The 25,120-nt window shown below is 38.1% G+C and overlaps 1 protein-coding gene across 3 annotated transcripts; it reads right to left on the bottom strand.

Moving 5' to 3' along the window:
- Positions 1 to 639: 639 nt before the first annotated feature.
- Positions 640 to 24,927, bottom strand: mdm2 (MDM2 proto-oncogene). Of its 3 annotated transcripts, XR_005007531.1 has the most exons (13): positions 24,863 to 24,927; positions 22,918 to 22,986; positions 22,667 to 22,741; positions 21,356 to 21,489; positions 20,935 to 20,984; positions 20,717 to 20,775; positions 20,129 to 20,198; positions 18,490 to 18,647; positions 17,834 to 17,977; positions 17,409 to 17,477; positions 16,146 to 16,792; positions 11,516 to 11,573; positions 640 to 2,743 (listed from the first exon to the last, which is right to left on the bottom strand). XR_005007531.1 is itself a non-coding variant. In XM_036577229.1 (11 exons), the coding sequence occupies exons 2-11, from the start codon at positions 22,975 to 22,977 to the stop codon at positions 16,154 to 16,156; spliced, it is 1,458 nt and encodes a 485-aa protein (XP_036433122.1). In that variant the 5' UTR covers positions 22,978 to 22,986; positions 24,863 to 24,927; the 3' UTR covers positions 13,576 to 16,153. The 3 variants fall into 3 exon arrangements, 2 of the variants coding, with proteins under 2 accessions (XP_036433122.1, XP_036433123.1); XM_036577229.1 differs by lacking the exons at positions 640 to 2,743; positions 11,516 to 11,573 and having other exon boundaries at positions 13,576 to 16,792; XM_036577230.1 differs by lacking the exons at positions 640 to 2,743; positions 11,516 to 11,573; positions 24,863 to 24,927 and adding an exon at positions 23,080 to 24,015.
- Positions 24,928 to 25,120: the final 193 nt, after the last annotated feature.

Genomic DNA, 25,120 nt, shown 5'->3' with positions numbered 1-25,120 from the left:
ATGACACAAAGCACAAAAATGTGCATAGTGAGCCTGATTACACCTTGTATTAATGTGGGTTTCGTGTCCAGATCATATGGATAACCTTTGGCCAGATTCCGTTTGCACTTTTCACTAAAATGTGTCCCAAGTGTGACCAGATGAGCACTGGTTTTATTTTTGTTTAATCTTTTCCTGTTACTAAATGCATGGATAAGCATGGCCTGGACACTTCCATCGGCCTGGAGACTTTTGTTTTTGGCTAACTTCAGCGTCATGTGTTCTCCATCGTTCCCTTCATTGTTTATTCTTTCACATGCTGGTCAGCGCTCGGCAGACGCATTTCGGCTCATGTAGTTGTACACGGATAACAAAAACATTGCATTCACAAGAGTTTAATGTGGTCAAGATCCGTCTTTGACCACCTCCAGATATGGTTTGAGTTATCGTAATCCACTCAAAATGCGTCTTGGGGTGTTTACACCTGGCTTTTCATGCGGCCAAGTGAAACCCGAACATGATCCAATCATCGAAGACACAAGTAAATACAAGGTGTAAATAGACCCAGTGTTGGGTCGCCAGGACCAGGATTGTGATTAAAACCTAACCCTGGCATAATCCATCTTACTGGGTACTAATGGGGTATCAATGGGTTGATTGTAAGAATAACAACTTCAGCTATTTCTTCATCTGGTAGACAAAGGACTATTTTAGTAGGGGAGAGCAGGGCACAACTCTAATTTTGGTTCTTGCCAAATAATTCTTAAAATGAATTTGAACAACAGGTGTCCTTTTTTTAAGAAACATGCACATTTCTGCTACAAATGGAAATGCAAACTTAATAAAACAGATGGAGGGGCGAGTAGTAATAATCGCTCACAAGTCTGCAAACACAATTATTACAATCCTACAGCGACTGGAGCAGACAAGCTTTCCAACAGGAATGCAGGAAGTAGGGATGCTGGGGGGCTGCAGCACTCCCAAATTTCAGGAATGTTTAACTGCACCTGCTAAAAACAATAACGGAAAAATGTAGCATGATGTCAGTGTTCATCAGAGATATGCTGCTAAAAACTTCAGCACCTCAAACTGCAAGACTACCTGCATCCCTGCTTTCTGGCCTAAATAAAAATGCATCAAATATGATTAGTGAAAAGAGACTGTGTCAAATAGGTCTAATTTATTTTTGACTTGGACTTTTCTTATAATTTACTCTGGGGCTCTTAGTTATGTGAGTTAAAACTAACCTCACCATGTGGAGGATGTGCTTTAGTCTGGCTGGCTCTCACTGTGAATTGTTTACATGCTTCAAAATGTTGCTTACAGCCAAAAAAAAAAGATGACTGAAATTATACAAAACAGAGCCTTTAATGGTACAAAAACAATCTGCAGGGTGGATGTGGAGAATAATCTGTCCACCTGATGTAAAAATTCTAAAAATTGCTAAAGGAATATGAAAATATGACCAAAAACATGTTCTACTTGAATCTGTTTAATTGTATAAAAAGTCTGTACAACAATACGCTGCACGGCCTATCAAATTTAATAGGCCATAAATGTTTTTCATGCCTGCCTGGCATTATCAAGCATATCTGTTGAATACAGTGTTCCACTTAGGGACCTACATTGCTAATGTTAGCTCTTAACATTAGGTGAAATATCACTTAAGGTTACTACAAATAACTAGGCTAACTTTGTGACTTGTTTGTTTGCCCTGAGGCCCTTTAAAGAAGGAAATTTTTTTTTCATACCAATTAAGTTTTGTGTGCCATAATTTGTTTGTATTTAAATTATTAACTGATTATTTTATAATCAGTTAATAATTTAATATTATTATATTTATAATCAGTAAATTATTAACTGATTATAAATATGAATTTTGCATATTTAAAAATATCAGTGGAGTTATGAAATTACTAATTATCTAGTTATCACACCTCATGATGATCCCATCTCCTCCCTGTTCCTTAGGACTCCCTCAGTCATGCCTCCATTTGTCAAGGGAGGGTCCGGCCTTCTACCTGAAAGCAGAAGCCTCCAAGAACTCAAGCCCAGGTTCTCAGAGTTCTATGCACTCCTACAGTCATACTGTCTCTTCTCACACCACAACCACAGGCTGAAGGCATGGTCCAATCTAATAAACATATTATTAAAGAACTAATAAACAACACTATTGAACTCAGTTTCAGGTTCTTATGCATTACTATAATTCAGGCATTTGTGCAGACTTCCAGGCCACTGAACTTTATGTCGAGGGCTACTGTAGGTCAGCAGCAAGAAAAAAAGCAAACATCTCTTCTTGTTACTGAGAATGAAACTCTCACTGCAGACATTTACTTACCCTCATTTGCATATAGCAGGCTGGGAGGACATCTGTTCCTCACAACCACATTTCAGAAATGTCTGCAAAGCACAGCCCAAATACTGAGTGATGCAAAATGGCTCCACGCCAAGATTGTTTTCATGTATTTGGTTTTATTTTCTTTGTCATCTGGTTTTAAGCAGAAGATAAGTGAATGTGACCACATGGCTGAAGGTAAGTGCTCTCACAATGAAGTGCTGAGTAAAGGGAAAACAACTTACTCCACCAAAGACATAAACTCATGGAATAAAATGAAGTAAATGTGCCTCTAGGACAGACAGGTGGCAGTTTCTGTTAAGTAAGAAGCTGCTCTAAGAAGAAAACATCTGACATATTTATATATTCTGTACCTACTGCAAATGAAGGAGTGAAACTTTTGGACCAGCTGAACCTCCATGAAATCTAAGAAAAAAAAAAAAGGAATTTTACTAGAAATAAATGACATACTGTGAATCAAATACAGTGCATGCTATAAAGTGTGTGAAAATAGGAAAGGTTTCTATAGTTTTACTCTAAACAATTCATAATATTCCTAAAAGTAATAACCACCAACTCAGCTCTCAGAACTGGAACCACTGGTTTGGTTAGCTTACCTTGTAAATTAGCTTGTTATTAACCAACTTCTTTTCAAACCTTCCATTCCACCTTAAATGGTGCAGCAGTTACACTTTGGCGCACAATAAGATGCTGGCGAATTAGAATCTAATTTCAGCTTTGTCTACAATTTCGATGCTTGATCAGTCAAGCTGTTTGAAATGCCGGGCAGAGAGCAAATTTGAGCTGGAACAAGGGAAGTTATCCTTGCATTCATCTACTGTTTGGCTTCGGCTTCTCAGTTGAGTACAATAATGATTGGCAGAGTGGCAGACTGAACAGTGACAGTGTGCTGACATTGTACGACTATCAAATATCCATGCTAATACCTCAACTATGTTAACAGACTCTGAAGACATCACCCAAATGTCTCTGTTACCGGAACTTGTAAAGGTCAGACACATATTAACACGTTTTTGCCAAACAAACGAGTTCAACATGTAAAATACCTTTTACTTTAATTTACACTATTTTTATTTATTTTAAGCCTTCTAAGAAAATGACTTATGCCGGGTATCTTTTCAATAAACTCTGTTGTCTTTTTGGGTGAGAAAAATACCAACAAATAAATAAACAAATAGATAAATACATACAATAGTTATGTTAGTATTTCTTTTCTAATTCTGTATAAAAAATGTATCATATCGTGAGGCAAATCTGGCCATACGTATGATATCGTGAAATTTGTATCGTTACACTCCTACCAGACAGCCTTCCTAATGAGTGAATTCAGCTACTTTAAGGTGCACCCATAGCTGTATTATCTCCATAGAACATCACTGAAAATAGAGTAGGACAATCTGGAGTAGCCACGCATGAGCCTCACATCACCTTGCCTAATACTAATTGTTAGCTACAGGGGTTAAAAGACCCCCAGCCTTGGGCTGTGGAGCAAAGGAACTGCATTCTCTGGAATGATGGCGCTCCGTCCAATTCCTTTGAGATCAGTTGGAGTGGAGTATGTGATCAGGAACTGTGGTGGTTAAATGCTTCTTAATTTAAGCCACTTTGATGACTGAAAAAGTATAGATTTGACTCGACAGACAGACAGACAGACAGACAGACAGATGAAAATAGCTAAGAAAATAAAAGGCTGAAATTTCCAAGTATTTAACAAACACATTCAGGCAACTTTGCCTGAATGCTACCAGCAAGGTAGCTCTGTGTGGGTGATAAAAAGACTGTGTGCTACAATTTCAGCCACATCTCAATGTCCGGCTTCCTCTATTGTATTTTGCTTGACCTGTAGGGGGCACACTTACAGAGAGAGAGATTTTAATGCACACAATACAAGGCTCCTAGGAACTGATCATCTAACAGCAGTAGCTGACCTTACAGCAATCAGATCACAGCCATGTTCCAACATCTCATGTAAAGCCTTCACAATAGAGGCTGTTACTGCAGCTAAGGGGTACAAACTCCCTATTAATACCCTTGAATTCAGAAGAAATGTTGAACAAGCAGGTTTCTACAAACTTGTGGACATATAGTGCAGTAGTTTGTGGCCTACTGATTTTTATTCCTTTAATCTGCCACTTAAAATCAAGTGCTTATAGTTATATTAACTTTTGGTTCTGTAAACTTTTATATTTAAAAGCATCTGTGACACTGTAATTATGTTCCCAAATTACCTATCAGATATTCTCCCTTCAGCAAAACGCTTTATTACTGTCTGAAAGTGTGCTACCACGCAAGTCCCATCTGGATCAACAGGTACATCATATCTAGAGAGAAACAGCATTATTTATTACAGCATGAACAGAAAAGGGCATATTACCATTTGCTTACAATTAAAAAATGCAGCGCGTGTTCTTCTGGGGTTCTACAGACACAACACTAATAAATAATCTAACACTATACCTCAAGCTATTCCACAGCCCTTAAAACACTGCTGGTAGATATCATGCCCTATTTGTTGTTATTGTACTACATATATTAATGTACAAGCATAACGATTATTATAATGACCAAAGGGGGATTTTGGGATTATTGTCATATGGTCCAAAACACAAAACACATCTGTTTACTCAAACTGTAGTTTAAAATGTTCAGATGTAATTTTGCAAATCTTTTCAAAATGTTTTAACTGATGGGCACAAAGATACATTAAATCTTTATTGGAGCACAAAAAGAGGCTTTCAAATAATAATTATTTTAAAGTGTCCAACAATTGTTCCTTTATTTATACTTATATTGGCTGACATGAATAGATAGACAGAAAGACAATAAGACAGACAGACAGACAGACAGACAGACAGATAGATAGATAGATAGATAGATAGACAGATAGATACAGACATACATACATACACAGACATACAGAAAGACAGATAGACAGATACATACATACACATACAACAGACAGATAGCTAGACAGACAGATACATACATACACAGAAAGACAGATATATAGACAGATCGACAGACAGACTGATCGATCAGAATAAACAGTAAAGTTTACATTATGAATAAAAATAAGCATTTTTTTGGAAAGAATATGTAATATTGTTGATGGACATTGTTTGATAGATTGTAGATCATGTGCATAAAATCTGTTTATATGACAACTTTCATCACATGAAAATGAAAGCCAGGCCAAAAGCTGCAGGCCAAGAACTGTAAGTGGCTTCTGTCCTTAACCTGCAGAGTTGTTCAGTGGCAACACTAAAGGGATTGTGGCGAAAATAATGGAGTGTGAAAGTAGCTTTAGTATAATAACATGATAGAAAATAATGTTGGATTCCAGCAATACACAGAATTTAGCCTAATGTCTAAAGTACAGGAGGACTGCACTAACGTAAACCTTTTTACCAGAATCCATGCAATGAATTTAAGAATTTAACAAATCCATGTAATGACTGAAGTTAGGCGAGAGGGCAGAAACCAAACCTGTATTTTAACTGTATTCTTCTAACCCCTAGGCACCAGAGCAATGAAGCAAGTGAAGCATGTGCACACTTTTATTAGAGGGGGAGTAAACCATAGATATACACACACAGATGCTGCATTGGGTTCAGCCAGGACAGCGCAGTCCTGTTCCAGAGCAGCAATTTATAAAAGGTACCATCTAAAATTATACTATTTAAAGAACACAGCACTCAGGAGGGTGGAAATGATTATATAAAGAGGGGAACACAGCGATGCTTATGTATAAATATGACTATGTGGTTGGTGAAGCACAGAGCTTGGTGTAATTGTTTTTCCTCTGGGTTTGTATTAAGCTTGTTTCATTTTATAACCCAAACAAAAGTATCTTAACTTGATGTGAACTTCAGTGACACTATTTTATTTACACTATTGTTAGTATTGAGCAAATATGCATTATAGCTCCAGCCATACCTTAATCCATATTGAAAATTGAAAATTAGATAAGCACCTTCTTGCTGTGTTTTGAGGGTTTTATATGCTGTACACTGGTGTACAATGTGCATTAAGCTTGGAAGTCTACACTGATGGCTAAGTGTTTCTTCCTGAGCTCTCGCTAAACTCAGTGCTGTTAGTCAGTGCTGTTAACACCAAACAAATAAGTTTCCAGCTGTTGCTCCAGACAGCTAGCTAATTGGCACTCGCATTTCTGAAATAGAACTGAAAACAACCATCAGCATGTCAGAAATCAGTGCAACCTATCTACCTATGTATTCTTTAAATTTACTGTAGCACTCCAGAATGCAGGTGTAAACAAATAGACTATAAGACATCCGCTTGGCACTTTGTGGCCATTTCTACCGACACAGACTGAGACATTGGACATATACTTTTCATGTAATTTAATGAACCTCCTGTAAAACAAACTCTCACTTATGATTGAGATCAGTGAAAATGCCTCACGTTTTGCAGCATTATTTATTTAAGCAGGAAAAGGCACCCAACACAGAGGTGTATATTCATTTTGACGCCCATTGACGCCAGATAGAGGAAAAAAATATCACCTGTTGTCTCCCCTCTCACTTTATGGCAGCAACATTTTGCCGTAAGTGTATTCTGCAAAAACATCTTCATCTGAACCGCGAGGAATCTGCTTGTGACAGGTTTTGCAAAGAGGAGAAGGAGTGGATCTTTATGGCCAGGAAATTCAACCCCACATTACACATCACACTAAATGGATAGATGATCAATAGTGGCCAATATCAGCCAAACCATATCCAAAATTATTCTGACACTTTAACAATTTAACAATTGGTAAACTTTTAAGAGTACTGTAAAGCACACAGGCAGAAACTAGTAGTAGGTGGTGCGGCCAAAAATTTCTATCATAGTATAATTCAACTTTCTGACAGTTCTAGATGTTTAAGTGAACACACTTTTGTAGATTATCAGTGGCTTATTATTCTGGGATGCCCCTTCACTTTTGAATTAGAACCATTTTAAACAACCAAAATAAATGTGAAATATTTAACAAAACTAAACAATATATAAATAAACCTCTGTCAACACTGCTTCCCGGCAAAAATGATGCCAAGTATTGGGTCACCTCTGATTTTCTACAAAACTCAGTTCGAATTTTCTGTTCCACCTTAATTAGAGCAGCAGTTACACTCTGGCACTCATGGAGGCGCCTGGCTGGAACTCCAGTATAACTTAGGGTGGAACTGGAAATTTAAATAAGAAACCAACTTCAACTTTGTCAAATTTGTCTCAGTCATTTGTCTCCTACGTGTGTATACACTCATAAACTCATGTATTCATGTCTCCGACTGTAGACACTGACGGAGTCTGAAAAATATTGCAGACATTCATGCTATCAGCACCAGCTGTTCCACAGCTTGTTGCGCAGACAAGGCCGAGTGGCTCCTCAGCCAAGCCTCATCATTCCGGTATTCATGTTAGGCTAATTCTACCTCTGACTTCAAAAGATTGGCAGTTCCATTATGTATGCTGCCTCAAAAACAAAAGGGGCTACTTCAGATGCAAAAGACCACACAACTGGACAGCTGGAGGGGAATGAGGGTCTTCTGCATTTTCATTTTCATTTGAAAGGTGACTGAAACATTCATGACTCAGCCACCTAGCTAAAGGACCAATGTCAGCATGGTTTGCACTGTTTGTATGTTGCATTATCTGCACTTATTTCTGGCATATAGGTATAATAGTTCTGACACAACTCTTACCTGAGGAAGACTTTTGACCGGTACACCAGATGAACCTCCCACTACTAGCAGAAACATCAAAGTCTGAGGCTGTTCTTACTATGGTGTCGGTGAGCTTGTGTTCATTGATGGGATCATCAACTAAAAGGCATTTTGGACGTATAACCTGCAAAAGTCTGCAAAGAAATAATGCTGTAAAACACATCAGTCTCCTTTTCAAAGTCTTTGTCAAGAATTAAAATGGCAGTATTGGAGTGGTTTAAAATAAATACCACTTGTTTTGCCATTTTGTTTCTTAATGACTCTTAACAGTCATTCATGCTATCATTACCAGCTATTCCATGGCTTGTTGCACAGACGAGGCCGACAGGCTCCTCAGCCAGGCCTCGTTGTTCTGGTATCCATGTTAGGCTACGTTTACCTCCAACCCCAAAAAACGTTGGCAGTTCCATTATATATGCTGCCTCGAAAACAAAGTGGACTTCAGATGCAACAGACCAGACAGCTGGAGGCGACTGAGGATCTGCTGCGTTTTCATTTTTCATTCGGTGAGCGGCCTAATACACAAACACGTTGTGAACAAAATAATGGAAACACCATGAGAAAAAAACACTTAAGTAACTAATTCACAATTCCAATAACAGCTGTGTAAGTCAGAAAAACACTGTGAGGAACCTGATAAGGCTGTTTTGTGTCCATATTCAGCTGCTCTGCTGATGGCACTGAGGGAAGGTCAAAGCTAGACCTGTAAAGTCTCTGTAGGGGAGTTAATAGCTGAAGGGTTGAAAAGGGTGGAAATATTAGGGTGCTGGGGGCGTTTTATTAGGATTCCAGCTCATGTGAGGACAGAAGAGAAAGAGCTGACAGATAAGCCAGTTAAAGCAGCATTAAGACGGCAGAAGAGATTTGCACTAGGAAGAACAGAATATTAAAATATAACAGATGAGGTGACCCGTCAGTGGCAGAGGGAACCGCAAAAGTAGCAGAAGTAGACTTCATTATTTGGCACTGCTTTGATTTGGCAAAACTTCATTTATTTTATGTAATGGGACTTTTTCTTCCGTTAAGTTGAAAATCTTGGCGTTAACACTTAACAACTGACGGTGGAATCTAATACAAGTGATATATAAACTACTGTCAAACTAAGCAAAAGTACCACACTATGTTTTTTTCTCAATATTGGGAGTACTAGCTTGATTTATGCAAATTTTAATTTGAAGTTAATGTAATGTAATAACTTGCTTGACAGGAATATTCCATACAGCAAGAATAATGCACGGTTTTAAGAGCAAATAAATCTCATTTCTTAATGTTTAGTGACAGACTGTTTACAAAGGAAAACATCTGCACGAATGTAATCATATTTATCAGCTGCTGTGTAGTTAGGAAAAGCATCTGAGAACACTTCATAGAGTATAATTACAGCTGAGAGCACTTTATCTTCTGTCTGTCAGGATGCTCTTAAACCTTCTTTAATATGAAGCGCCAACACTTGTGCATTAAAGTCAACCTGTTATCAAAATTGACCTTTTTTTATGTTCTTAGTTCACGTTCCTGATTCTATTTAGCATTTAGACTCATCATATCATTTAAAAAAATACATTTATTTTTTGTTCCATAATCTTCCATCGAAGAGTTAAGACTTTTACCCCACCTCTACTTCTTCTGATTTTTGATTCCCTCACCGTGCACCAGTGAGCTCAGAAAAATAAGACTAACCATTAATATCATGTTTCAGCTCCCCCTTTCACCGCCACCTATCATCGAGAGAAAATATTTAGCTAGCTCAGAGACCCTCCCTGATACTGAACAGAAATATCACACAGGACAGAAGAATACATTGCGTTTTTCAATTCACACTAAATTTAAAGCTGCACTATGTAGGTTTGGGGGATTTGGAGACCTCTCTGGTGAGAGAGGAATTGCATGTTTTGTTGATTTTGTTAATGAAAATAACCTCTACAGGAAACAAACTTAAATACGGCATTTTCAGGCAAATTTTCTTTTTATTTGCTGGGCTTAAAAAAAAGAAGCATAGAAGGTGCAGTAACTTTTTCACAGGCCACATTTAATGTTTTTTTTTCACCTAATATGTTAAATTCAGCAAATAAACAGTAGTTGTGCATTACACTGTGTAGAAGTGTGTTCTCTGTAGAGGATGTGTTTACTGATTTTTACTTAGAAGATCAATAAAACACATCATTTCACCAGGGGCACACAAACCTTTCCATTCTACTGTTATGATGCTGGCAGCCTAGTTGCTATTATTTAGTTCACAGTTTTCCATTCCGGAAGACTGTTATGCTTGTTTATGCAGCTTAAAGGTGCATGAGTCAAAACTGAAGGTTCGCAGACCTCTAGCGGTTAAATAGGTGAAGAACAACAACACTGGAATGGCCTTTTTTACTCTCTGAATTCACCTCCCATTCCTGCCTATCAACACAAAGCACATCCACAGAATCAGGCGGTACCCAGTGTCAGGTTCATTCAGACTTTGAGAGCATTGCCAAGCATTTTCATGACTTCATTGTTTGGTGATGAGTTAGGCTGTTTATTAAAGACTTTTTGTGAAATCACACTATCCAAGTACTCTTCAAATACTTCTTTGTATAGCAGCGGTGTTTGGCCAGAGTGAGCATCAACCTCCCATGTCTCTTTTGTCCAGGGGAACTGTGAAGCCTATTAACACTTACCATTCATTCAGTACATACTGTTTTGCTGCTCAAGAATGGTCAAGAGTATCCAATGTTTCTTTGTAATGAACTGTAATGAGGCAAATGCAGCAGCATTTAAGATGGAACGGAAAGGCTGAATAAGAAGCCAACTTTAGCCTCATCGAGTTGGCTTTGTTACCTGCACAGGAGTTTGATGCAGTTGACTAGTATTGCATACATTTCTATGAAGGTGGTTGATCCAAAACATTACTTTATGACAAAATTATAAACATTTATCCACTTGAATTGATATGTAAAGTTGGTCATTCTTGTCATTAGGTTTTTTTCCCTGCAGTACTAGAACCTGGTGCCGCGAGCCAGTAACTGAATTCCGCCATGTTTTTGAGCCATGCAGACACAGGTAGGGGTGGAGTTATGTGGTGTAGGGGAGGGTCTTATAACATGACAGACATGTGATCTTAGGCACATAATAACCTTGAAATAATGCCATTGCTAAAACTAGTTAATTTTTGTACTACTAACAAAAGAAACAAGTTAATTAATGCACCTTCAGTTCATCAATATAGGTTATCCTGTCATTCAGAGCCGCACTTATGGATAATATGTGGTTATATGTATGTTGTACTTATACAAGTATTCCTCTTTGTATGCCACTAATACATGCAATAACAAGTTATTCCAGTAAACTGTCAAGTGCATCTTCATCCAGTTTCACTGTATTTATCTGGACAGTTTCTTTAGCTGACTGGGTACTTGAGTAAAGTTATTTTCAGAAGGCCTGTAGAGCAAAATCAATAAGAAGGTGATGGAATACTTACCCAACCAGGATATTAAGTAAAGTGGCAGGGGCGCCATCAATACACCACTGCACCTACACTGAAAGAAAATAAAAGAAGAAGCAAGTCGTATTAGAACAAATCAAGAACCATATAGTTGTTCAGTTGTTCTGTACTGACAATAAATATGATATACTCAGAAAAGTGAATTGCGATGTAATTTATCATGATAAAAAGGACATATCCTCAAATAGCCCACCCCTTGACATTTATACAATCAAGAAAAAACAACTTAAACAACAGTACAGGTTTACAAATGTGTGCTTGAATGCCACTGAATGTTTACATAAAATACAAACTGAGGTAGTTGATAATAAGTTAAAAGAGGTACCAGAGGCCTGTCAATCAGCACTCTGATATATGACTTTATAAAGCAACTAAAAATCCAAAATTGACAAAATGCAGGATGAGTCAAATGTCAGGAACCACCTAAACCTCTGTTAGATGCTTAAATATGTATTGGACCAATAACATACAGCATAGATACACTGGTCTAGTACATAATGGTAATAATCAGATCAATCTCATTTTAAGCTTCTTATAAATATTTGGTGGTTAAATAATAACCCTTGGTATAGTTGGTATCCACATTTCATGTCCATCAGAATGAAAACAATTATTTGATGTGTCAAGGGAAAAAGACTTCAACATCCTGACAATGTGCCAACTATGGACAAACTGCATTAGCAAGGAGGAACAATGGTCTCAAACCGAAGCCTAGATGTGTCATCAAGGGCATAGTTGCTAAACACAACAAAATTACAGCCTAAAGAATGTCTACAGAATTCAGCATCTCTATGACCGAGTTTCAACAAACACTGTACATGAGGAGCTGGTACTTATGATAACGACTGTATTCATAAACCACTTCTATATAAGGTCAACAAGACACAATGTGGCATAGAAAGTACAAAAACAAAAATAATATAAGCCAAAGTGTGCATCGACCCACAACTAAAACACGATGGTGGTCCCATGTAATGGCTTTACATGGAGCTATCTGACCTAGTTGCCCTTAATGGTTGCATAAAAGCAATGAACCACTTAAGGCCATGAATTACAGTGATTTTAACACCAATAAGGGGTGCTGTAAGGAATGACCAAGCAAAGTAATGTAATACTTATAATAATAATTGCAATGAACAATTTTTCCACCATGCAATGTAGTTTGCTCACAATAAGCTATTTAAAACTATTCCATGAAGGGCACAATGGTTCTTAATAACTTGATGCATTAACACACAATTCATTTGATATTTGGAGCCATACATGTGTATATTAACGGCTTCCAATGTGGCCCAGCCAAGATTTTAGAACCAGGCCTATCTGATTCATAATGACCAAAAAATATGAGACAATAAACCCTGTTTAGTACCTCCATACACACTGATATGTTCTATGAATAGCAAGATGATCGACAGCAAGTCCAATGTCTTCCATGGCATCACCAAACATCAAACTTCTATGGAAAGCTCTGGCATGCAACACTAAGTAGACCTCCTTCTCCATTCCTCAAGCTTTTCTTCTAGATGGTCCAATATACCTCTACATACACTTCAAGATTATACAGTTATACAACAGCATTCCAAGCAGGACTGAAGCTGTTCTGAAGGAAAAGCCTGGTGCACTTTATTAGGAACTTAACATCAACATATCCCTAGGTGTTTCCATTATTAGGGCCACTGTACTTCAATAGTGCATCTATATTTCAACACTGTCACAGAGAACAGAGCTTGAAAACACAAAGGGGATGGCGTGATAATTTGTTGTTGGTAGAAACTAGTTTTGTGACTCCAATCTATATTTAAAAGATTACTTCTAGCAACAAAAGTACTTTGTGCCTTTCCAACAGAAATATTGAAAAGCTGTTTCCTCATCTCACACATTCATACGCCTCTTAGCAATTATGCAGCATTAAAATGGATAAAAAAAAGTTTCATAAGAGCAAGAAACAAGCTTCCGGAGCAGAGATACTCCAGAATCAGCGGCCCTCAATCGAAAACATTTGTATGCACAGATCTGATCTTAAATTATTGTGTGAATCTCCAAACCACAGAAACTGTGTGCTCAAGTCACTTTAGTAATCACCCGTATGCACATGGCGATAACTTATCAAATTTAGAATAAAATTCAGGTATGACCTCAGGACAGGGGAATTTTGGTTTATTATATGCAGGCCCTCCAGGAATTCTGAATTGAGCTGATTCAGTTGACAGAACTGTCTGTGTATGTGTACCAGATTGTCATCAGGGAGACTCTGTGAACACTGAACAGGCTGTAACATGCCTCCTGCCCCTGAATGAAAAGAAAGGGTCTGGTAACTAGAGGATTCTCCTAGTAACCCATAGACAAAGTCAACAACAAACGACAAAAGCACCTGCCACCAGCTGAGCACACAACACAGAGCCAACAGACTTTTCTGGGCCTTTTTCTCTTCCAATATTGAAACCCTGAGTGTCAACTCATACCAATCCGGTATTTCTTCAACTAGGTTTTTAAATTAGCTGTTTGTAAATGAAGCATCTAAAAGTAGTCCATCATGCTCAAACTACTCAAAACACTACCAGCCCACAGGAAGAAATGCACACAATACACGATACAATATCCAGCCTAGCACTGTCTGCTGATAACTGCCCAATACTGACACCCAGTATTGGATGAGTTCCGTCTTTAAGTGCCAGTGAAACAAAAAGCTCATCGAAACCTCACACAGATGCAAGAGAGAGTAGAAAAATAAATAAAAAAATAATTTTCAATTTATTGTCTAGTTGATTAGTATGTCTGTGGTTAAAAAACATGAATGCACTAGGTGCTACACTCAGTTATCTGAGAACTCCCAATCACAATATTTTCCTGATAGGTCATGCTATTGTAATATTTTGATAATGTTAATGAACCTGTGTTTCCTGAAAACATCTGGTTAATACGTCAGACCTGTAGAGCATTCCTCTAGCACAGGGCTTCTCAAGCACTATGCAATGGACCTTGCAGCACACTTTGGTGGTCCTCGGACCCATACCGAGGGGGGTGCCAGTGGTCCAAAGTGGCAGGTGATGGCATTTGTCACACAAATCAGTGAAAAACTAATTGACATAATAATAGAAATATAAAACCTATTTCTCATTTCTCTCAATGTTTCAGCTGTCCAGTCGCAAGCGACTGACGTAAAAACTGTTGTAGAAACATTCCACTTTATTTGCAACCATTATGCCTGATTTGTGGTGTAAACAAGCTAACAACCTAACCTGCTGGCATTTTATTTCCACATAACATATTGCAGGGTAGGCACCCAAACATAGCTGAAAATTTTCCAAAATCGTGTGCCTTTATCCTTTCTTTTATGCTTTAGTGATAACAACTTTGAAGTGGAAAAGTTTAAGAACCCCTGCGTCTACACAGTGTCTTATAATCCTGACATATTAAACAGACAGAAATCACATTTCCAGAAAATTTGTATTTTCTACTTTTTTCTTTTCATAACAGTCTGAGGCACCTAACTAATGACATACATTGCAGTTAACTAAACTTTTATCTATCAAAACCACTGAAAATCAGTTTTACTGACTGACATCAAAATCAGTAAACCAATACAATACCCAGCATTAGGGTAATACCAATTCTAAGTTCCAAACCTCTTAAGTACCTGTTGATAGAGTACTGATATCAAAACCACCAGCTCCACTATAATCAAATGTTTTTGTACATGGGCCCTTTAAGAGGATTGTGCGCTTTCACTCGTAATTAATCTAAAGTGACTGAGCAGAAGCTGAGAAATCTAATCCTACTGAAGAAATGTTCCACTGCACAAAAAGATGTGATGAAATCAATACTATATAGCAATACTGCCATTGTGAAAGTGCCATTTTTAGTGGTACAAAATCAATTCAGACTGCCAACTTTACTCTTGCATCTTTAAAGGGCGAAACCACCTTCAAACCACCAAGAAAATCCTTTCACTGGACCAAAAAGCGAACCAGGAAAGCGAAATAATAAAGCTACAAACGTATGGTTAAAAATAAAATAAATACATCAGAATCAAGTATTTATTATCCCAGCAAACTTGGTGAAATTAAGTAATGTATAAGGAGTGAGTATCAACTGTGCAGCACAGTACAGTGCAAAAGAGAACTTCATATGCATTTCAAAAAGGATCAAATATAAAAGCTTCTTCAGAGAGTCCAAAAAATTACAGGGAACATTCATTTGGAGCATATTTTCCTAATATAACTTACTTACTGTACAATCTTGACTGCACATAAAAAGAATTTCACACTTACAAATGATATTTCCTACTGAAAGATAGTTATACAAAGAAACTTTATAATATTTTACACGTTTACAGATGTGATATGGCATTAACTGCTACTTAAATAAAAAGATATTTTAAATGGTATTATTCAGCTCAAACAACCTGTTTCTTTAGTCTATTAAACTATTGCAGTTTAAAGTTATTAAAGTACTGCAGCTTGCGAATAATACATTAACACAAAAACACAATGTATAATGCAGTGTTTTTGTTTTTTTTTGTTTTTTTTTACATTTTTAATTTCTAATTTAATTATCTGTGGGGGTGGGGGGTTGAGGAATTTGAGGTAACTGATGATTTATTTACGCAGTCCATCAGCTCACGTAGGTCAGCACAACTGACTGAATGGGCTCTCTGCAGACGGGACACAGCTTGTTGCGGTTTTTCAGCTTTTTGGCGCAGGTGTAACAGGCCATGAGGTGTCCTGTGCGGCCATGGACGATGCAGCCGTTCTTGGGCCTGCTCTGGCAGATGACACAGGGCTCCAGGCAGGTGGCGGGAAGGCAGGCCTCCAGACTGTTGAAGCGCTCCAGCTCGGGAGTTTCCTCCTGGCTGTGTGCCACTTGTGAGGAGGAAGTGGAGGGCTGAGAGGAGGAAAGGCTTGAACCCTGGGAATCTGAGACGGAAGTGGCTGCAGCAGTGGCAGCTGTGGATTCGTCTCTGCTCGTGGCAGGTGATCGTGAACACTTGCCGTCCGGTACATCCATACCTTCATCAGGATCATGGGTGGGGCTGGAAGGCTTTGAGGGTAAGGGTTTGGATTCTGAGGCAGAGCTGAGGTTTGTACTGAGACAGGTGCTATCAGCAGCTGCGCTCATTTCGGTGTCATTGCTGGGATGCTCTAGGCTAGAGTTTATCTCTGGCAGCCAGTCTGGTCGAACTTTCCAGCAGCTTTTGCAGTGTCGAGGGAGTGGAGGGTTCAGCTCATCGCACTCAGAGCACTTCCAGTAGTCCTGAAGACGCACAGAACACACAGATCATTATATTGTGCTTTTACAGCTAAACAGGGACCATGTCCAGTAATGTAGTCCTCTCCAAAGAAATGAGATGCCACACAGTACAAAAAATAATAATAATAATAATAATAATAATAATAATAATAATAAATGAATGAATGAATGAATGAATAAATGGAAAAAAATAAATAAAGAAGTTCTATGACAAACCATTTTGGTGCTACACAAAATTTTAAATGGTTCTTTAAAGGGGTATGTACAGCAGATTCCCCATCAAAATAACCAACCTTCACAATTTTGGGTTAGTAACATACTTTGAACAGCACACATAGTGCAAAAAGTACGATATTTGTCATTGGTTGTAGACTTATAGATTTAGATTGGTTCTATAAATTACCTTTAATATAAACTATATTATATATTATCCTTTAATAAAGAACTCTTTGAAGACTTTTTTATAGTGCAAACCAAGACAAACTAAACCACAGTACAGCTTCATGGCCATCATTATTTCACAAAGACAGTGTGGACAACATTTCAACTTATTAAAAAAAAGTCATTACAGCTAAACAACCGTCACTGGATCAGATAAAAAAGTAACTAGCAAACATACTGCCTCAGTGATCTCAGGATCTTCATCAAAGGAGTCTTCATCTTCTGCAAAGATTGTAACCTCATATACCTATGGAAAAAAATTTAAGAAATACATTTGTTACAAAAATGAAAGACAAAACTAGAAAAAATATAAAATAGAAAGAAGCTGATGGCAGATTCCAGAACTGTCATGGCAACAGCTGATTCTAAAAGCAAACTTAGAGGACAAGCCACCACATGAAATTGCAATTCATGACCACAAGAGGGAGCAGTGTGCTTTGCTGTACCCTTTGACCAAATTAAGGGAACACATTCACAATGAAAGGAAGGAATGTATATAACTTTTAATGAGCCTATAAATTTGAGGTAGCATTTGTTGTGCCCCTCTAAACATGAGGGGCACAGCTCTATTTTAATGGCACCATAGAATTGAGAGCTTGAGACCTCATCTTCTCCTGGTACAGAGTCGTCATCATTCTCGCTGTATGCGTCCGAATCAATGGACTCCACCTCAAACTCCACACTGAAGTTATCAGAGTCAGAATCTTCACTCTCATCACTGTTCTCACTATGAGAAATACCTACATCCTGTGGAGCAGAAACAGAAACTCCAGTCAGACAAGAGAAATAACACATTTATGGCATATCACAACACACTCCAGGCACTAAATGCAATACTATCCCAGGGAATTAAATATGTTGAAACCTTAAATTTTTTTTTAAGGACCCAATATAGTATTTTCTTAGAAAGCTGTGTTCATATATTGTCACTCACTGTCACAAGAAGACCTTGTATCTATGTAACAGTAACTTAATTTAAGAAATACTGTTCTAATCTTTAACATCAGTTAATATAACACAATTTTATTCCAAGTAATGTTGGGCAATTCTAATAAATAAATAAATAAATAAATAAATAAATAAAAACTGGCAGCAACAATATTCTCCAAAAAGTTCAAACACAGACGAACTAACTTGATTTCAGGGTATGGCATTGAAACATATACCTTCCAAAAACACAAGTATTTTCATACACAGTAACCATCTTAACGTAGGAAAAAGGATCCCTAAGGGTGTATGCATATATGGTGAGCACTAACCGAATTGCTAAATGAGTCTGAAGACTCGCTGCTCCCTCTCTCTCTGCGAAGGCCTCCGATCACACACCATGACAGGCTGTCGTCGAACGTCAGAGAGAAGCTGTCTGACTTGTGCCTTTTCCTGGGCTCGCTGCTTTCATCCTCAACTGAGAAACTTGCTGGAAAAAAAAAGAAAAATGAATAAATAAGTTTGAGCCAAAACTCTGCAAGGAGGTAACTGACAAAGCAGTGCTTCTCAGTTAATTAGATTACTTTAGCCCATAGTCAACCCCGTTCAAGGTGAGCAGAGGTTCAGGACATTCTTATTGAACAGTGCTCACTTTGGACTTAAATTGTTCCGCTTTCACTACCTGCCAAGGGATTTTAATCTTCCCTAAACACTGCATTACAATATCTCAATGCTAAAAAACTGCCAAAGCAAAGAGTAGGACTCACTGATTTCATTTCTCATTCTTCATAAGAAACTCATCACCATAAACATCATTAGGGAAAACTACATGAACTTCAACAAGTTTGCTGTACTACCTAATATCCTGATGTGTACAACTGCTATGTCACAACTACTTAAAGCAATAACACAGTTTCTAAATGGTGCCTCAACAAGATTCCTAACTGCTGCCTGATGAAACAGGCTGCTTTTGTGTGGACGTTTTCAGCTTGGAAATGAGCCACTATAGAGAAACAGTCATCTGAGCACATTCTGCACTGCCTCCAGACCTCTGTGTCCTTTACGGCTAATGGGTGGCTGTGCACTGAGATAAAGAGAGCAGTCATTAGCTGCCACATGTTGCCCACACATGTGCTCTTCTCTGGGGTAAGGGACTTGCCATATACTGAGGGAAGTGTCATACTCCAGGGCCTGGGCTCACATCTGAAAATAGAAATGCTGATCTAGGATCAGGTTTTCTGTTTTCCTACGCAACAGAAGTTACTAACCTAGGTCCTCTGGGCCTCCCTAACAAGTCTGTTTATTCTACTCCAGTTCTGGACACACCTAAACCATGTAATCAGCATTTTAACAGCCCTTTAAAAAAAAAGACACCTCAGCTATGTGGGAAGCTGGAGGGAAACAAAAATATGGCCTGTCTGAGAGGCCTGCATGGCTGTTTTGATAACCTAGACTTCATATCACTCCAGCACTGATGTTCTTGACTTCAAATTTTTATAACAGCTGATGCTGTATTTTCATTAATATCAGCACAAGTTATTCTAGCAAACCTAAACATATGATTCCATTACAAAGATGCTTTCTAGGTTTTTAAATAAAGTCTAACACTACGGAACAACCTTAAAAGAAACTACAGCTAACATTCTAATCTAATCTCACACTAAAATGCCACTGAAAACACCATGTGTAGTAGAATGAGGTGTGTCAGATTAGGCAAGTCTCAGATTTCCACAAATTAGATCCATGTTGGACACTGCTGTGTTAAAGTGAAATATAACATGTGAATATATATATCTGAATACTTCTGCCTAACATACCACAGCCATTCAGTTTATTACAGCATGTTTACTTGACTTTGGAAACACCCTCTTTAGCAAACCATCCTACTGCCTCTGTATCTTTACATTTCAATTTCTCTGGTCTAAATGTGTGTGTGGGTGTGGGTCTGGGTCTGTGTGTGTGTACACTCACAAGGATCACTGCTTCGCCGTCTCCTGCGCTGTTGCTGCTGCACTGAGGTAGATGAGTCTGAGTTTATCCCCTGGAACAAATAAACAAGATTTAGTCTCACCACTGAGGACCAAAAAGAGCAGGAGCTCTATAAAACCATTCAACCCATAAGACCATCGGTGTGATACTGCTTCAAAGAGCCAGTTGCCCTGATTGTGCTTTGGAGAGTGATGTGGAACAAAACAACTGCTGATTTCCACGTGTATAAATGTCAAAGTTAAAGCATGCATGGAACTGGGAGTCTTACAGAAATACAAATTAAAACGATGTCTATATAATGTGAATATGGAGCAGTAATTGCTCCACATATCCAAAAGTCAGGCTAAATCAGAATCTGATATTTCAGAATCTGAAATATTTTATAATAACAGCAGTTGCTATTAGAGTGTGAAATTTACAAGGAAAAAAAATATACTAGGAATGTCAGCACAAGATCTCTTTCTCTTAGTAATGGGAAATGTGCTGGTTTTAAATGTGAATGTGATCGACATTGTAATACATTTTGTTTTTAGTCAGATTATGCTGGACAATGATGGTGTATTTATTTACCTCTGGCCCTCTGTCAGGTTCAGTTCGACTCCTGGGTTCTGAAAAGGTTGACTGAGACTCTATAAAGAATAAGAAGACAGGTTTTAGAGGACTAGAAAAAAAAATGTAAAAAAAAATGTAAAATAAATAAATATATATATATATATATATATATATATATATATATATATATGAATCAGCACTTTGTTTAAAAACAAATACAATCAAAGTGTTTATACCTGGGTTTTTCACTGCTATGAGGTTTTTTGAAATCATTGCAAACAAAGCTCTGAAAAGACAAAGGCCTAATAATTAACATCCTGGATAACATTCAGTTTCAGTTCCTATACTGTAAATTTGCATAAACACAGAAACAATGCAGCTGCAACAGCAATAAAGGCAGGTGTTCATCAAAAATATACATTTTACAAATATATGCCTTTTTAAAATCCATTATTCCATGTTGCAGATACATATTATAGATAATGTCAGGTTTTACTGTCAGATGGATTAAAAAAAAAAGCCACCTGTGCTTTGTTAGCCCCACCCTTCATGCCCAGGAGACACAGCAACAGCACAGCTGTTCCTGCCCTTCTCAACGTGCCAAAACTGCACAGCAGATGGGTAAGCTTCCAGAGGGCAGTGTAAGGGGAAACTCACCGTGGTTCTTTGACTGAGAAGCTGGCCACTCCGAGCACTGCACCGAGTGCATCGTTCCCGCAGTGGACGATGTGCTGCTGCTGTTTATCGTATAACTCCTTACTCATGATGTACTTACCGAGGTAAAACATGACCTGAAAAAAAAATATATACACAAGAACACAATAGGGGCTGATTAGCAAAACAAACGTACATCATGTTCTGACCCTACAAAGACAAAACAACATTGATAAGAGAAACAAAGTGAATACTAAACCACCTAAGGATGTAGTCAGTCTCCAAGCACTTTAGGCTATTGATACATTTAAGCAAATGAGTGAAATGAGAGCCCTAGTGGCAAGGACTGAACTAGCTTAACTGCAGACTATGATGAATGCGGCTAATTGTAGACTACAGTCAGGAATTCAGGCAGACTCAATGTAAAGTCAGATCACACTACAGTCATATCAGATAAACATAAAAAACAAAAGACAACTTTGAAAATGCACACATACTTCAGTGACTGAAATAAGTATACCTATAATTTATTATTTTTGTGTTCAATGCATAAACAAACAAAGCATCTCATGTTTGCCGTCCATTCCTGTGGTTAACACATGACTAATGCATTCCAATAAAAAAAGCAGACAAAACCACAGTAAATGAGTCACAGTGACACATCAGCTTTTTATCTGTGCAAGGATGAACAGCCAATCACAAGCTGTACCTCCATTATTCAAACATATGCAAAGTAAAATGGAATATTACTCTGCACACAGCATGCCAAATGATAAGATAACAACATTTTGACTTGGACTCAAAGAGGAAATAGAAAACAGACAAAACTGAAAGCACAACAGCAAGTTAGAATTTAAAAAATGCTGACAACTCTCAAAAGGCCACGCCTGCACAATTTACAAAGATACGTGTACTAGTACGTGTGAACTAGTTTGAGGGATAGCAACTGAAACTTGAGAGGACTGATTATTTTTAACCTTCACAGCCAAAAGACACTGTCTTCACGTGAAGTGTACACTCCAAAAAGAGGCAATGTTCAACAAGTACCACACCAGCACTTCTTCTATGACAATATATGCAAAAATGACTAACATCAGTGTTCATATTAACTTGTCTTAACATTGGATGTCGCAGAACACAGAAAAGATCACATTTTTAGACATTAAGCTGAGTCTTAGACAAAGCTTCACTCTGCAAGTGTCATTTTCCATTAGAACCCTTAATAATGTAGGGCTTGACTTAATCTGTGCAATGCCTAGGCTCAGGTGTAATGAGAGGAGACAGGCAAAACCTGTCAGATACAGCCCTTCCTACCTCCTTCATGGTGAAAACATCCTTGTCTGCACCTGCATCTTTTAACAGGGTTTGCAATTGCACTTTGGGTCTTACCTGAACCAGAAAAAAGAAAGAGAACATAAGTCTCACATCACAAATACAAGCAAAACAGACAGATTTTACTGATAATCCTACTCAACATCACAAGAAGCCAACTGATCCAAGAATACACATCAAAAAATAGTAATAATACAAATAAAGGTTCTTAAAGGTACAGTTACTTTACTCACCAGTTTTTCATTGTCAATCTTGTTGATCTGGGAGCTGCTTAAACAACTCTCAGTAGCCATTCTGATAATCTGTAGAAATGAAAACAAGCAGAATTTAGTTAGCTTCCCATCCAACATCACAATAAAACATCTGAAAAAGTTAGAATGAATGACAAATTTTACCTAAATAAATAGAGGTAATGCTAATATTCTATACACTGTACATAAAGTGCTTGGGTTCAGTGAGAAGTGGGAGCTTTCTGAGAGCCGGCTCCTGATTTAAATAGCCCTACAGAGGCATGTCAGGACTAGCAAAAGATGTGTAAGGGCGGAGAGCAGCTGACATGTCGAAGCATGACTAGCGCAATAGTGGGAGGCACCTAGTGGCCGGGAAGCATCAACACACGCTTCCCTAAAGCTGGGCTACATGTCCGGACATGTTCCCCGGCTCAGCGCCTTACACACAAAGCAGTCTGCATTGTGTAACAGTCATCACAGAGAGTCGGACTGATTGGAGCTAATAACATTAAGACCTGGAGACAAGTGGACCAACGCTAACTTTCTGGATCAATCACTGGACATATAACAATGAAGATTAAAAGACTTTTAAACGATACTAATAATTTGCACCCATTAATGCCACTGTTAACGATGGAAATGTATAAACAGCTGATGCTCCAGTCGTTTATATCGTTGCGGTGCTAACGTTACGTTTCATCCTTACTGTCCAAGCCGCTAACTGTTCTTCCTGAAAACAGTAACTAGCTAACTTAGTGAACTGCTTAATGCATTCATGTCCAACTTCTTAACGGATGACTTTCTCTATTTCCAAACTCTTAATTTTCTCTCTATATGTCTATTTGTAGTCCAGTGTGACGGAGAAGACTGAATTTAATATGATAACGCATATGATAAAACTCATTTTCAGCCATATGGTTTTGGTCGATTTAAAAATTCAAGAAGTTCAGCAATATGGACCAAAGGATATGTAAAATCTGCAATATATACACTGACGGCTTAAATGACTCAAATAATACGAATATGTGTACCTATTGTAGCGACTGTTAATAAAAACAACACATAGGCCACGGCTGCATTTACATTACATATTGCTGCATTATATTTTCCAACACTGCGCATGTCCAGTATTGACAGGTTAAAATAAGGTTGCTGTATAAAAAGATGATACTGGTTAATTAAGGCCGATATGAGTCGTCTGATAGAGTAAAGTAACAAATTGCATTTAACACTTTACATTCTCAAACACTAACAACCAAGAAACCTTACAGCAGCTTCAAAAAGCTTAACGACAGTGAACTTGTACTCCGCAAGCACTAAAACAACAGCTGCAGAAAACAAGAAATGCAAACAAGTGTTGAGAGAGAGCGACAGCTGAAGAGTGAAATTAACGTTACAGCCCAAGTCTGAAAAAGCCAAGGCTAGACAGGTGCTTCGTATGTACAGATAAGCAGAGCGACAGACAGCCTGTTATATACTTTATTAATCCTGAAGCAAACCGCAGAGCTACAGCAATAAACAAAAACTGCACGTCACACACAAACACAGTCGCGCTGACCGTAAGTTTTCACTAACTTGGCAAAAACTGAAATGCTGTATGTGCATAATGTAGCCGCTTATCATGTTACACGGCTGTTCCTTCCAGGAACATTTCTGACACAGTTTATGCAGTTGTCCTAAAGCACACAGAGTTGAAAGTACAACGCTAGTTTAGCGGAGAAGCGCGGCCATTGTCCGCAACTCTGAGCGCCTCTGTTAGCAGGAAACACCGCGGCTTCACCAGGCCTCACCGCTGCACTGCTAGCCTAGCCTAGTCCAGCTCACCTGCTAAACTCACCGACCGAACTAAACATGTAAAGGGTTTAAACAGGAAAGCGACGTTAACATATCTGCGGTTTTCATAACGCCGAAAGTTATACGTTATAGAATACATATAAGCGTCTCTCACCGATGCTCCCGCGGAGGATCTCCAGCGCGCGCCTGTTTCAGCGCCTCCTGCTGGACCGTTAGACAATTTAAAAATTTGAAAAATAACGAACCACAGGCTCACGTGCGGCGCACGCGGGTAAAATGACAACAAATATGAATATAATAATACCAATAATAATAATAATAAGATACAAATAATTAAAACTCAGCTCTCTGGCTGCCCATTATTATTATAATTGTTATTATTATTGTTGACGTTGTTATTTTTATTTTTTCT

Source organism: Colossoma macropomum, unplaced genomic scaffold (genome assembly GCF_904425465.1).
Source record: "Colossoma macropomum unplaced genomic scaffold, Colossoma_macropomum, whole genome shotgun sequence".
Classification (NCBI taxonomy): Eukaryota; Metazoa; Chordata; class Actinopteri; order Characiformes; family Serrasalmidae; genus Colossoma; species Colossoma macropomum.
The sequence above is the reverse complement of the archived record's forward strand: the minus strand, read 5'-3'. Positions and strand labels throughout refer to the sequence as shown.

Excerpts from the sequence above, each read along its gene's own strand:
- mdm2 (XM_036577229.1), bottom strand. The coding sequence starts at position 22,977 with ATGGCTACTGAGAGTTGTTTAAGCAGCTCCCAGATCAACAAGATTGAC. Across the intron at positions 20,985-21,355 it reads TTCTCAGTCAAAGAACCACG|AGCTTTGTTTGCAATGATTT; the intron begins GTGAGTTTCCCC and ends TTGTCTTTTCAG. Across the intron at positions 20,199-20,716 it reads AACCTGACAGAGGGCCAGAG|GGGATAAACTCAGACTCATC; the intron begins GTAAATAAATAC and ends TATTTGTTCCAG.